Genomic DNA, 14,574 nt, shown 5'->3' with positions numbered 1-14,574 from the left:
TCCAACTCCTAAACCTTGTTCTTACTGGAAGAAAACGCACTAATCCATCAGCTTTTAGGTTGGTGTTGCATTGATTTTTCTCGTCATTTCCACTCATCCGTCAAGACCTCAACTATCTGATACATGTCAGGTGACCACTTCTTCCTTAAATGTCTTCAGAGTCCCAAGTGTCTTTGTTCTGAAGCTGCTGCTCACTCTGGCTGTTAGGAAAATGTCAACTATGGTCATTCAGGAAGATTATTTGGTATTCCATTTCCGTAGCTGAGAGTGGCTTTGGTTCAAAGTTCTTGTAAGAACTGATTCTGAGAAAAGTTATAATTGTGAACAAAGCATTATGCATAGAGATTGTTATTACATAATTATTTATAATTGTAACTCTCAGAAGGGTTTAAAATGAGTTAAGGGGAAATGAGGTAGTAAGTGAATCTGTCAGACCCCCAGTGTGGCAGTGACACAGGGCTGTGTGAGGAGTATGAAATAGATTTTGTACAGCAGTCACTTCCTGTAATAGCAGGAAAACCAGGTACCTCAAAACCAGGTACTTGATGAATTTGTATTTTTGTCATTGTTTTGTTAAGTATTTTGAGGCCAGGTCTTAATGTGTAGACCAAACTCCTGGTCCCCTGCCATAGCCTCCTAGCTGCTGGGGTACGGGGTGTATCAGAGGCGTGGCATGTAGTGCTTCTGTGTTGTCTGAGTTTTCTTCACAGAGCAGTTACAGGGACTTCTTTCAAAAGCAGATAAGACCTTTTCTGTCCAAGAAAATGAGTGAAATCTTTACGAAAGATTCTCACCATTGAATAGATTATTGCTACTAACATACTGACTTCATATTGCCTATGCATTGGTCCTAGAAAGTAGTCCTGGATATCAATTTAATTTCTTTGTTTGTTTTGGAGCAACGTTTTACCTGATAACCCAGCTGGCCTTGAATGCATGAGACTATTGTCTCAGCCTCCTGACTGCTAGGCTTATAGGTCTGTGCCACTATGCCAAGCTTAAATTTTCCCATTTTGTGTATAGTAAAATGGTACCTGTCTCTGCTAATTCTGAAGATCCCAGATTTGTCTCTTAAATATGGAATTGAAGAAAGGGAGACACAGCATTGTAGTGTTGAGTGGGACATTTGCTCTGGACAGCACTGGTGACCTTTAAGTCAAGATGACTGCTGTGGGGGTTCCTGCTCATTAGAGGCCTGAACACACTAATGCCACCCTTTCCCACAAGTGTCTCTAGATGTTGCCTCATGTCCCTGTGCTCTACAATGTAGTCCCTTCATGGAAATGAGTGAAAGAAGTCAGGCTTGTGTTCTACCTCTGCACCTGGTGCACAATCAGTGAAGCAGACTCACCTTCCCCAGATGTGGTGGCTTCCATCCAGCAGGAGCTCTTCTTTCTTCTTACTGATTGCTTTATACTGTCTCTCCCCCAACTCTGCTTTCTTTCTTTTCTTACAAAGCTTGTAAGAACCTGGCCTGTTGCTGCTTTCTTCTCGTAGTGTCTTCATCTGTTGTGGTCAAGGCCTATATATTTAAGCTGGAGCTGTGTTGCCCTTCTCTCAGATTCTTGTCTTGTCTCTCCCTCTGGATATGCTAGGCATGCGCAGCAGGCAGCTTTGCATTCCCAGGCACCTCACACGATGCACCTGCAACCTTCATAGTATTATAGGCCATGGTTCCAGTCCCAGCTCTGCCATGTACCAGTATTTTGCCCCTGTATGGCAAGTTTAGTACCTGCTCTGATTTCAGTGTGAAGAAATGATAAGATGTGAACAGAGCTGCTGTGGGAAGTTTAGAGACAGTCTTACCTGCATGTTATCTGGATAATAATTACTATATTCTAAGTATATAAAGCTTTTGACTCTTGTGGATTGGAAAGTCATGCTGACGACTAGTTTACTAGTGTATTTAACATTGTCTCCTAGATGTTGACTTACTTTGCTGCATTTGAGGTATTCTTTGAAGAAAACTTGCCGAAATTGTTTGCGCATTTCAAGAAAAACAACTTAACTGCAGACATCTACCTAATCGATTGGTAAGATTCAGTTTTCCTGGTTTCCAGAGCATTTCTCATCCCTTGCCCATTTTCCTGTTGTCACTGATGACTTCTTGGAGGACTCAGCTGAGTTTTCTTGTTCTGCTTCCCAGTTCCCCTCTGTTTTGAAGTCCTATTGTTTAATTCTCTAGGCTCTTTGTCATGCCTGGCCTTCTAGACTCCCTTAGTAGGCAGGGTCTTAGACCTATCTGTTTTTAAAGTGCTATTGACCAATCCATTAACTGAGATGTCTCTGGGCAACAAGTCTTTAATAGATCTTTTACTAGAAGTCCACTGATGTAATATGGTGGCTTGAGCAAGTATGGCAGGGAGAAGCAGCATGTGGGCCTCAGAACTTTGGACACTGCACTGCCCAGCAGCAGAGACTAAGGTAGAAGGGGAGGGAGGGGGCGGTGGACCTCAACTTAAGGTGATAGGAGTGTGGGGAGCAGCATGTGGGGCCTCAGAATAAGTCAGAGCATAGCAGCTAAGCTGGTGGTATTGGGGAGGATTGTCAAAAGCCAAGTATAAGGCTTGGGAGTTTGGGAGCCAGAACATTTGGGTTTTAGGGGTCTGGCTGTGGGCTGTAAAAGTCAGCTTGAAGGAACTTAGGAGGCAGGAGCTCCTGGGTGAGAGCTCAAGTGAAGGAAAGCAGGGGCTGGTGGAAATTAGGGAGAGGAGTCATGGGGAGGTCCTAGGAATATGTTGTGGACTTGCCAGGGGATCATGGTGTTGGTGATGGTGCTAAATGAGGGACTGATGGTGTTAGCAGCCGATACCTAAAACACAGAGGGTACAGATTTGACTTTGAGCATGAGGATTTTGAGGGGCCTATTGGAGACTAGAAGTTTCCTGCGACCTTTAAGTAGGAGCCTTCAGAATTATGAGCTGGAGCAGTTGATCAGTTATATCTTTTTACAGAAGTAGTTATGGTCATGTGGAGAGGGTGGCTGTCACCCTGAAGTGTACCAGGCTGAGGGACAGGTGAGAGGCCCGGAAACCTGAGTGCTGTAGAGTAAAGTTGTCATGTGGTGGAATAGTGTTCCTCAAGAACTCTATGTCCCAACCAGATGTGACATATTGCATTATGATCTGAAAGGGCCAGGGAACCTCTCTAACTGTGCTCCTGCGAAGATGTGATCATTGGATATTCAGGGCATTTCAGGTTGACTACTCTGTCTTGGAAAAGGGCTCTTTGGGGGAGAGATGTCCCTGGACTGCACCACTAACTCATAGAGAGGGAAGTGGGCTACTCAGCCACTCTGGAGAGACAGCTGGCTGGTTTGGGTTTTCCCTCACTTTCTTCGGGAGGCAAGGGAACTTCTAGAAGATAAATCTAAGTACTGTCCATGCCCAGGCCAAACCACTTGATAGAGCAAACCTGTCTGTATCTTTGGGAATGAGTGTCAGATATCCATTGTGTTGCTTCTCTCTGAAATGTGGTAGCTGTTCTGGGTTCTGTTGAGGGTAGGCTTATAGCAGAAGCCACTGGAGCTGAGGTTCCTATAGATTGCAAACCCCAGGCTTGGACTGGCCACCATTGGGGATGCTCAGGTGTCCTATATGTCTGTCCTACATATAAATGTTTGGGATACATTTTAAAAGGTATCTGTTTAACATATATTTTTTTTCCCTCTCCTCTATGAACATTTTGAGTACACAAGAGGCTCTTGTCATTCCTAATTTCACCATCTATATTTAACTGTCAACCTGAACCCTTGAATTTCCCTGACTCAGAGCCTAGAACAAGAGATCGTTGGGAAGCAGACATCTGTCTGGTCTTATGGAAGCCTTCCACAGGAATCTTAGATTCTGTGCTGGGGGGTTCAAATCTTTTTTTTTTTTTTTTTTTTTTTTTAACCTTGGCTTGTAAAATGCTACATGTTATGTGGTAACCCAGTAGAACATTAACTCATGTGTTTGGGGACAGAGGCTCCATGAAGCAGAACCACCATGACAATGTGGAGAGTGTTCTGTAATGTTCTGTTCTGTGGATGATGGTCTACTCTCATAATGGCTGGCTGTGTCCTGAAAGTCATGGCCTGAAGGGCAGCTTTGTTTGTTCTTGTCCCAGCTTTCAGGGCTGTGAGTCCAGCGTGTCCACAAGGAAAGGAAACTGCTGGATTTTGCTTCTGAGACCTTCATGCCCTTATGTGGTTGATGCCTGAGGCCTTCTGAGTACTGTGCTTCCCTGAGGGCCTTCAGTATGCCATGTTCCTGATGTGATGCTGCATTCTGGAGTAAGGGCCAAGAAGGATGCCAGCTGTGTGTCCAGTCCTGGCACAGGGCTAGGCACACAGGAAGGCTCTGAAAATGCTGGCTACAGCTGAGCCAAGTTCAGGGAGTGCCTTCTCCTGATTATCCTTACTGTGTTTACTAATTGTCTGCAGTAAGCCTGGCTGGCTCTCAATGAGTGATGATGGTCAGGGGAAGCTCTAGTCACTAGAGGCAACTATACAAAAAATACTCATTGCTTTGTCCCTGCAGCTTTCTCACCCAGTGCCACCCGCTAGTGTGTGTGTGTGTGTGTGTGTGTGTGTGTGTTGTTTAATTTGACTCTAGGACCTTTCTCCAATTGTGTCCTGGCACCTTTTTAAGCCACACCTACTCTCAAAATTACTTTGCCTGCCTTTATTGTGACTGTGCCCTGCACACTGCACACATTATATGAGAAGTATCTGGCCTCAGGGGTCAAGTGAGTGTGTCAGCTCCCTCCTCTTCTGTGTGGCTCCATGGGCACTCAGAGATGGCTGCAGACGCCTGGTGCTCTGCTGTCCACTCTCCTCCAGCACCACTCATACACTCAAGGTGTCTTATTTGTTTTTTTGTTTTTTGTTTTTTGTTTTTTTTGCAGTTCCTCTCAGAGCCTCATGGTTCACTTTCATATCCTCAAAGCCTGGTCCCTTCCTTGGCTCAAGTCCTAAGCAGGACAAGGGCATTTCTTTTCTCAAGGGTTCCTTCAGGTGCCAGTGGCCTAACGCCATTTGTCCACTTGTCTTGCTGCACAGGCTCCTCCCCTTCTAACCCTGCAGGACAGAGCTTCACAAAGAAAGCTGGTAAGGGCTTTTGTTTAGCTATGGATAGTCTGCCTCTCTGCTGTAGATGTGAAGATCAGAGCAAGAGCCTGTTAATTTTCCTGTAGAGTTGTGTGTTTGTTTGGTTGGTTTTTTTCATTTCTTCTTTTCTTTTTTCTTTTTATTTTTTCTCTCCTGAGACAAGGTTATCCTGGAACTAACTATAGGCCAGGCTGGCCTCGAACTTATGAAGATCCACCTGCCTCTGCCTCCCAAGTGCTGGGATTAAAGGCATGTGCCACCACTGCCCAGCTCCTATGGAATTTTGAATTCTGTGACTCTCAAGGATCCAGATGCTATGGGGAGAGCTATCCAGCAGCAGAGTTATTTGGGAATGCGAGTGGGTTTTGTAACAATACCCTTAAGCTAATCAAAAGACCTAGCAGAGTGCTCCATATATGATGACACCTTGAGATGAACAGCTATCTGGTTTTCTCTTGGTGGGGCAGGTTCAAGGAAGTGGCTGTCCGTGATTTGGTTTTCCATTGCATTCTGTACAAAGTTCATCCATGTATCTCAGATTCTGGGTTATGGATCTGCCCCAGAACAGAATGAGGGTAGGTACCATGTTGTAGTCAGAGTTCTCTAAAGAGAGAACCCTCCAGCACCCTCTGGAAATGTGTTGGCTAACTGGGGCTTTGAGTATGGTTGAAGGGAGTGGAAACTCTAGTAGTTGTGACATACAACCTGTTTGAGTACAGGGCTTACCATCACCTCTTAGGTGCTGGACCAGAGGTAGGACTGCAGACAGCAGAATCCTTCCTACTACTCTTAAGACCATGAGTGTTTCTGGACTCAGTTCCTGAATTTGAGCTGAGTCTAGGTGGCCACTTTGGCTTTGCTGACCTGCAAGTCTACACTGGGAGTTGGCTGCCTCAGGCCTGAGAGTTCTTAACCAGCACTTCTGTTCTATCTGTGCCTACATTTCTTAGAAACATGGGGAACCTTGGTAGGTCATCAGCTGAGGGTGTTCCTGAACCAGTGTCAGATGAAAGGCTCATTTCTAGGAACCAGTAAGGTTGAGGAAGTTGGACACAGCCAAAAGTTAGTGCCAGATATGTCTTCAGCCATAGGTTCGCAGTGGTCATGACTGTTAGGTGACATTTTCCCCACCCTAAGCTGTGATCAAGTTTCCTACCATGCCCTTTGTTTCCAGTATCAACATTTGTGAAGTAGAGATAAGACTGCCTCCTTCAGGGTTGTAGTAAGGAGGTATGCCCCATGGAAGAGCAAGGGTACCCCTGGGTCACTGTTTGCAGTCTCACAGATAGCCCAGGGTCTCTCTGTAAGGACCCTTGGGGGCCTGTCCTGGAGCACCAGCTGATGTGGAAGGGGCCTGCACTCCTTCCACACTTCTCCCAGGAGCTTTGGTCCTTTTCATATCTAACCTAATAAAAACTTAGAGAAGAGATTAGGCATGGCTAGATAAAAATAGGTTGTGGAAATTGTGAAATCTCAACAGGAAAGATTATACCTTCTGTTCACATGTGTTATGGAGAAATGGATGCTCACAGTTCTGGTGTTGCTATCGTGAAAGCCCATGGTACTGGTGCAGCAGCACAGAAATGCATTGCTTTGCAGTAGTTGGACTCAGCCCTGAAAGAGCCTTGCTTGTGCAGTTCAGTATTTGCAGTGGCGTCCGGGAGGGAGCAAAGGAACATTTCTACTTGAAGTCTGTCTTCTCACTATGGTAAGAGCACCAGAAGGTTCTGGGAAGGCCAAGGGACTTGACTGTCCACCCTACTTCTGTACATAATCACTGGCTGGGAGCAGGATAGAACCTTATAGAGAGGATGTGAATTTGGGATCCAGTTCAGGGCATGGCTATGTACATATATCAGCCCTCCTATTCCATCTATTTCTGCAGGACCAAGGACATCCTGGCATCAACTCTTAACCATGGCTGAGTCAGAGGGCTCATGGGGGTGCTCTCCAGCTCCTTTAGAGTAACTTTTGAGACTCAATGTGGTTTGAAATGTAGCTAAGCATTTGTAAATTCCTGGTAATAAAGGAGAGAGAAGAGATTGGAGGCACCACCTCCAAGCACATGAGCTGAGAGAAGAGAGTATGAAGGGACAGCTGAGAACTGAAGGTCTCAGTATTAGAGGCCCATGTAGCCAAGAGCAGAGGACAAGAGAGGGAGCCCATGCTTTTATGGCTGTAGATGGGCCCTGACCTAAGCATAGGGGCTTTGGAAGCATGTTATTAAGATGTCTGCTGGAGTCACAGGTCCTGAAGATGTGATGGTCTGCAAGGCACAGAGAAATCACTCAGGATTAATAATGACAGAGCTCCTCCTTGCCAGTGCTGTACTGTCTCTGAGAGAACAATAGCTACTCTGGATGACATATAGGGAAAAGATGCATGAGGTTCAGTGTGCCCATTGACAAGAAACACTTGGTTGTGACCTTGTGAAGACACAGGGAGGAGCAGACAAGCCGAGGGACAGGCCTCAAAAGAAGCTGGGCACCCCTGCTTACACCTGATTCGCAAGACACCGGATTGTGTGAAAATAGATACCCATATTTAAGCCCAAACAAGACAAAACAAAATGTCCCCAAACAAAACAACAAACAGTAAGACTTACATATCCTTTTCTGACCATGAGGGTTAGAAAACAGCCTCCTAAGAAAAGTCACCAGGGCTGAGACTTGGATGAGGAGGGATGAGACAAGAAAGATTTTATTTAAAAGACACATAAATATAAAGGTAAAATTCTAAGCCTTAATCATTGTGCTGTCATATAGAACAAATGGTAGGTACTAACAGTGAGGTCAGGAAGAATTTTCTGTGTGCAGTGCAGGCTGGGAGCAGTTTGATAGCTTCACTTTCTGATCCTGGTGGTCTTTTCTTGATTTGGTGCTTTCTACACAGACTATTCACACAGCTGTGTAACTGGCACAGAACTTTCCTTTGAACTGCCAGTCAATACATATATCACTTGAATTCGACTTTCAGCACGTAATGTGTCAAACGCAGAGTTACAAAGTGATAGTTTCATTCTTTGGGTGGCTCAGCTGGTGACCTCTGATATTTTGAGTTTCTCTTTGCTTCCTCACAACTGCTCAGGTCATATCTGATTTGGGCTAGCTCCCCTGTACCTTCTTTGGTCCATGCCCAAATTTATGACAGTAGCTGTCTGGGGTCATCTGTCCAACCTGTATCTTCGCCAGTTCACTCAGGATAAAGTCCAAAGCCTGTAGAACAACCTAGCAGGCCCTGCTCATTTTGGGTCTGTGTTCTTCCCCAGACAGCCTTTCTCCAGTACCTGGTTTGCCCCATCCACTGGCATGATTCATGATCATGCTGCCCTCACATATAGTTGTCATGAACTCTGCCACAGGTGTGGGAGTATCCCTGGAGCTCCTCTCCTGGTCACCTGTTTCCTCTTCAGGGTGGATGGAAGTGCCTCTCCTCAGCGGTGTGTTCTTTCCTGATCACCTGATGGAGAAGAGCATTCACATGCATTCAGCCATCTATGTCTGCATCATAGTGCAAAACCTTCTGACAATCCCTTTTTATCCTTACACTCCACTGTGTGTTTGTCCTTTCTGCTCCTGAGTTGTCTGTCTGTTCAGTGCTTTGTATCTTCATCACCTGTGAGCAGCAACTAGCATACAGCAGGCTTCAAGAAACTATTTTATGACCTAGCACTTTGCCACAGGAGGGTGGCAAGTTTGAGGCCATCCCGGTCTACTTTTTTTTTTTTTTTTCTTTTTAAAGATGCCCAGGGGTCTGGAGAGATGGCTTAGTGGTTAAGAGTACATACTACTCTTCCAGAGGACCCAAGTTTGGTTCCCAGCACCCATATCAGGTGGCTCATGGCCACTTGTAACTCCAGCAACAAGGAGACCCAAAGCCTCTGGCTTACACAGGTACCTATACTCACTTGCACATACCTAAACATACACACATAATTTAAAATGTTAAAAATGAATCTTAGACAAAAAGAAGAGATGCCTGTCCTGAGTTATTTAGAATCAGAAGGGATGGGTTCACAGCCATCTCCAGGAAGACGTGACCTTACTACTTCTGGTGCTGGCTCATACCCTGCCTAAAGGAGTTGATAGAGATCCACATGCAAATATGTTTTATCCTATGTGAGAAAAGAAAAAGAATCAAGCTTACTTCATGGATTTTGATGAAAAATATGGGGGGAAATCCTTTCTGTGGCTCTTGTTGGCCCTGTCAGTCTTTGAGGAGACAGGAGACATGGTTCCTGTATGTAGATTGGTGCCTGTGTGGGGGGAGGTGCGGCTTAGGTGTCTCTGTTCTCATTTTACACATGTGTGCCACCATACCCAGATTTCTCACTTTATAACTAACAGAGTACATGCTCTGCATCTAGCTAGTAACACAGGCACAACCAAGGTTAGAAGTGCTTGACCTGGGACATAGTGGTTAGGTAGTTTGGGCTGTGATTATCATTTGTGTATGAGTGCATATACTGTGTGGGTGAGAGGTCAGCTCCAGGGGTCATTCCTCAGGACCCATTCAACTTGTTTTTAAAGACAGGGTTTCTCATTGATCTGGAGTTTATCCATTAGACTGGCCAAGCTGGCCAGTGAGCCCAGGGACTGGGCTGATGACAACAGAAAAATTGACACCTTGCTAATTTGCTCACCCCTAATAGGAGAATGACTGTTCTCCCTGTTTTTATTCCCTAGTCCAAGCTCCACTGAGGTATAGCTTCAGTATGCAGCACCTGTCTTAGCAAGCACATAGTAGGTGATTGATAGACATCTGCTACAAGTAGGAGTTATTCAGTATCCACGATTCAGAAACTCTGTGCTGTTTGATAAGACATGGACACTGACAGCGCTGTTTTGTGTAAAATGTAAATTGGCATTCAAAGTGAACGCAGGCCAGTGTCTTCCACACTGTGTAAAAGGCATGGTGTTGTACATGTTTTATGCCATCCCCAACCTGAAAGCTCTATCTCTCCCCAGGATCTTCACCTTGTATAGTAAGTCCCTGCCCTTGGACTTGGCCTGCCGCATCTGGGATGTGTTCTGTCGAGATGGGGAAGAATTTCTCTTCCGCACAGCTCTGGGCATCCTCAAGTTATTCGAGGATATCCTGACCAGGATGGACTTCATCCACAGTGCCCAGTTTCTGACCAGGCTGCCTGAGGACCTGCCAGCAGATGAAGTGTTCGCAGCCATTTCCACAGTCCAGATGCAGAGCCGGAACAAGAAGTGGGCACAGGTAAGCGAGTATGTGGCACAGCTGTGAGGCTGAAGCAATGAGCTGCTCAGTGAGCATTTTTACAGGCTTTTGGAAATGGTGCTCAGGATGGAGGTACATGGCCTGGCTCATATCTGGGTTTCTGATTGTGCATAGGAAGACTGCCCCCATTCTGTAGTGTCAGTACTTCTAGGTCACGTCTTAATCAGAAAGCTCCCCTCCTCCCTTAACTTGTTTTAAACATTATTTTCTGTGTATGACTGTATGAGGGAGGGACAGTGCCTGTGCCACAACGAGTGTGTAGATCAACAGATGACTCACAGGAATTGGTTCTTTCCTTCCACTGTGTGAGTCCCAGGACTGAACTCAGGTCTTCAGGTCTGATGGCAAGTGCTGTCTCAACAGCATTTTTTGAGGAGATGAAAATGTTTTAAGGTTGACTTTTGGTGAGGTTTGCACATATGTTTGAAGATCTTGAAACCCACCCACTTACTTGCATGCTTTATGTGGGTGAATTGCCCACGAATTATAGTTCAGCAAAGCAATTAAAAAGGTGTGCTCAGGTCATGTAGGAGTAGGACTGACTGTGCTGTCATCAGCAATCCAAGGGCAGAGGAGAGCCTTTCTCTGACTGATAAGTGTGAATAGAAAAATGGGGCTGTGGCTCTAAAGTTACTGAGAATTTTAAGATAGTGGAAACAGAGCCTGAAGCTAAGGAGAATCCCTTTGAAAACTGTGTAGGAGATTGTGTGAGGATTTTTAGGATCTTCTAGCCTATTGCTTATAGTGGCTTTTTGAATCCAGGTGGAAAAGGCAGGCTTTTCCTCAGAGGCAGACTGTCCTTCCCTGACTTCCTGCTCACACAGCCACAGCCGCTGCTCTTGTGTGTTGCTTCCATAGATAGAAGGGCTCATGCCTTACCCTGCACATGAACAACATGCAGAAGGAAGGATTCAGTTCAGGCTTTGCTCCATGTGTTTTAGGGACTAGGTTAAAGCTAGGTCATGGGCTATTTGCGTGAAACATTTTCTCATTAGTGGGTTAGTGGTAGCAGATGATCTGACGATGGTGGGCACTGGTGGGTTCATGCAGCTCAGCTCTCACAGGGTCATGCACATCCTTTTCAACTCCCTGTTTGAGTTTATGGTAGTGCAAGCTTTTCAAAACAAGACTACTTAGGCTTGGTTTGCAATCCTGTCCTTTTGAAGGTGAAGGGTACTTTTGTCTGCTGTTGCTCCTTTTGTGCAATTTACTTGAAACCCATTTAATAGGTTTCTGCTTCACTTGTGCTGCAAGGTAAGTCCTGTGCTATTAAGAATCCCATGGTTTTGAAGTTGGATGGCCTTTAGGTGTATTTGACAAACGTTCAGGTCCCTCACGGGAGCCACTGACTTTTCTGACTGTAGATGGGATGTTGGCTCGAAGGTGATGGGCTCCCTGTGTCCTAAGAATGCTCTGCTTGGCGTGTAGTGGGTGCTCAGCAACAGGGCCTTTGGCTCTCACTGCTGCTATCAGGCAACAGTGCAGCAGGATGCTTTTTAAAGATGCCAACCAAGAGCTGGGAGAGCGGAGGAAGGAACAATTACCTCAAAACCTCTGGCCAACCTCTTGGTGAAAGGGACCAGCTGTAGGTGCAACATGGAGAAGATGGTCTTTTAGTGCCCTTTGGGAAGCCTGTGCCTCAATACTGTGTTCAGGAGCTAGCAGGAAGGCATTTGGGGGTGGGGACTGTTGGATGGCTGCTGTTTTTCTGCTGTTCCTATGAGATTCTCATGTCAGTGTGGCCTGTGGGTGTAACCATAGCTGTCTTCTCTGTGATTCTAGGTGCTGTCCGCGCTGCAGAAAGACAGCCGGGAAATGGAGAAAGGAAGCCCATCTCTCAGACACTGAGGCTCAGGGGTAACTCGCACTTGTCATTAAAGTAGAGCTTCAGACTTAAGCCTGGGAAGAACAGGGGCTCTTTCCATGTCGGACTTCTGATGCTGGAGTTGGCCTTAAAACAAAACAGCTCTTAAGGAATCACATCCAGGCTTAGCCTTAAGCATCTCAGTGGACCCATGCACTGGCATTGGTCATGGCTAGCCCCTTCATTTTCCATGTGGGTTCAAGAAAAAAGCAGGCTGTCTCCTTGATCCTTAATTCCAGCTGCAGCTAATTAAATTGTGATGCTATTATGCCAACTACTGGAAGATACATTACAATTTTTCTTAGTCAAGATGCATGAGAAAGGTTATTAGGAGACCTCAGAGCTGTTACTGGCTCATATGTTGGATAAGAAAGGGATTACTTATTTAGTTACTGAGATAATCTTTCCAGAGATGAAGGGTATTTTTAAATCTCCCTACCAAGGACAGTGTGAGAAAGATGGGTTCTTGTAGGGTAGTTGCTTATAGGCTCCTGAAAATCCACTTGACCTTTGTGTTGACATTTGACCCTGTTGCCTTGACACCTGATAGCAAGAAAGCTAAAAAGTTCACATTAGATCCCACTTTCCAAAGTAGCACTCATTGCATCTTGGGAACCATGGTGGTTGGAGCAGGGGAGCCACATGCTGAGAAGGGATAAAGACAGGTCCTATAAAGAAAGGTAGGAAGGGTCTGCAAAGTTTGACCCTCTCTTACCTGCTTGTTCCTGGGGAGGCTGGGCATAGCATCCTCTGAAAACACCATTGAGTAAGGAGATGGTTTCCTTGCTTTAGCTGAATGTCCCTTTTTGCCTTTGTCACCTGAGTAGTGGCATTCATTCTAAGTACCAGTGATTCTCTCCTGTCCCCAACTGGATTTAGAAGATAAGCTTCACACCCTGCTTTGAGGACCGAAGAGTAAGGCAGTCTTCCAGATTCTCAGTGTTAGGAGCCCTTCCCTGGTCCAGCTGATTTCTCTCAGCTCATTGGTGAGGTTGTTGTTCTAACTTTTCCTTGACTTGAGAACTTTGCATAAGAAATTTGATTATCCAGACTCACAGAAACAGTTTTTGCATAAAGTAGGACAGTCTAGTATCTGTGGAAACTGGTTACCTCCACTGGCACTCTGGTTCATTAGGGTACAGGTAGGCCAGGGTTGAGAATATATTTTCCAGCACATGCCTGTGTGGTCTATAATCCACAGCCCTCTGCAGCCATACCTACCACTCCCAGAAATCACCCTTTCTATTGTTCTAGTTTCTGATAGCCATTGGGGAGTCCTTGACTGACTGTAGCATGTGGCAGGGAGACTTGCAATGTGTTTGCATGGGTTCCCTTCATCTGCTATACCTGTTGGTGATAGTGCAGTGTATCAGCAGGCTGTCATATTCATGCTGTTCACCCATCCCACCTCTTTCTCTTTTCTCCTGGAGTCTCATTTGTAGTCTTGTGGCTTCTCTAGGGAGGCTACAGAGCATCCTCCATACAGCTCTCTGCCTTAGTGTGAAAGGCTGATGTCTGACCTCCTGGAGGAGGATGTCTTCACCAGCCATCCAGTGGCCTCCAGACCCAGCCATTCTTGACATCAGATACTGAATGTAGCCCAGGCCCAGCTGGCCATGAGAAGCGGACTACCCAGCCTTGTCTGCTGTCCTTTGCATATGTATTTAGTTTTCTTCTACAACATGGGCATCTGTTCTCTCAAGATGTATATATTTTCTTAGTGTACATAAAGACATTCCTTAAGTCACACAAAGTGTTGTGACAAGGGGACTTGGGCACTTTGTTGTGAATGTGGAATTCTGTGTTCACAACCCAGCTCTTAACTTTTCTTGTTTGACATAAATCTGTGGACATGCATGAAGTTCTCAAACAAGACTCCATGCCAGCTGAACACTGACTGCATCTCTATTCCAAACAAGTTTTCATAGCCTGTTTGGGACTTGTGTGAGCCTGATGTGCCCTCCTTAGAGGCTATACAATTCCAAGTTCCTCTACTTTGAGGGTGTCTCTCATACTCCTGTTTTGGCAAACTGGAAAGTGACCCTGCAGAGGTCTGCACCTCCCACCTCACTTGCCATTGACTTTCAGTACCAAACTTGAGGGTGCTGGGCAGCTGGCACTCTAGAGGGAGCTTGCAGGAGAGGCTTCCTGTCACCTCAGGAGCAGTGCTCTCTTCAAAGGTACTTCTAACTGCTCAGTTTGTGACTTTTTAAACAGTTTGCCAATAGGAAACTCCTGGTAACACTTGCTACATATCATGTTTTAATTGCTTGTAAAGTTAATCTTTAATTTTGTTTAGTAAAGTGTATCAAACTAGGACTTTTTGAATTGTAAATATGTGGTTTTATTAAAATAAAGTCATGCAAAATTGTTA

At 45.5% G+C, this 14,574-nt stretch overlaps 1 protein-coding gene across 5 annotated transcripts in view; it reads left to right on the top strand.

The window, feature by feature from the left end:
• Tbc1d14 (TBC1 domain family member 14) overlaps positions 1-14,574 on the top strand; it is a 92,721-nt gene extending 78,147 nt beyond the window's left edge. For 4 of the 5 annotated variants that reach the window (XM_055623934.1, XM_055623937.1, XM_055623935.1 and 1 more), the window contains 3 exons: positions 1,924-2,033; positions 10,057-10,315; positions 12,119-14,574. In XM_055623934.1, coding sequence (XP_055479909.1) covers positions 1,924-2,033; positions 10,057-10,315; positions 12,119-12,184 — 435 coding nt within the window. In that variant the 3' untranslated portion in view covers positions 12,185-14,574. The remainder of the gene's footprint in view (positions 1-1,923; positions 2,034-10,056; positions 10,316-12,118) is intronic. The other variant, XM_055623936.1, reaches the window with a different exon arrangement.

This window comes from Psammomys obesus, unplaced genomic scaffold (genome assembly GCF_907164565.1).
Source record: "Psammomys obesus unplaced genomic scaffold, mPsaObe1.curated_primary_1811, whole genome shotgun sequence".
NCBI classification, from domain to species: domain Eukaryota; kingdom Metazoa; phylum Chordata; class Mammalia; order Rodentia; family Muridae; genus Psammomys; species Psammomys obesus.
Note: the sequence above shows the minus strand (reverse complement) of the source record. Positions and strands in the feature narration are given on the sequence as shown.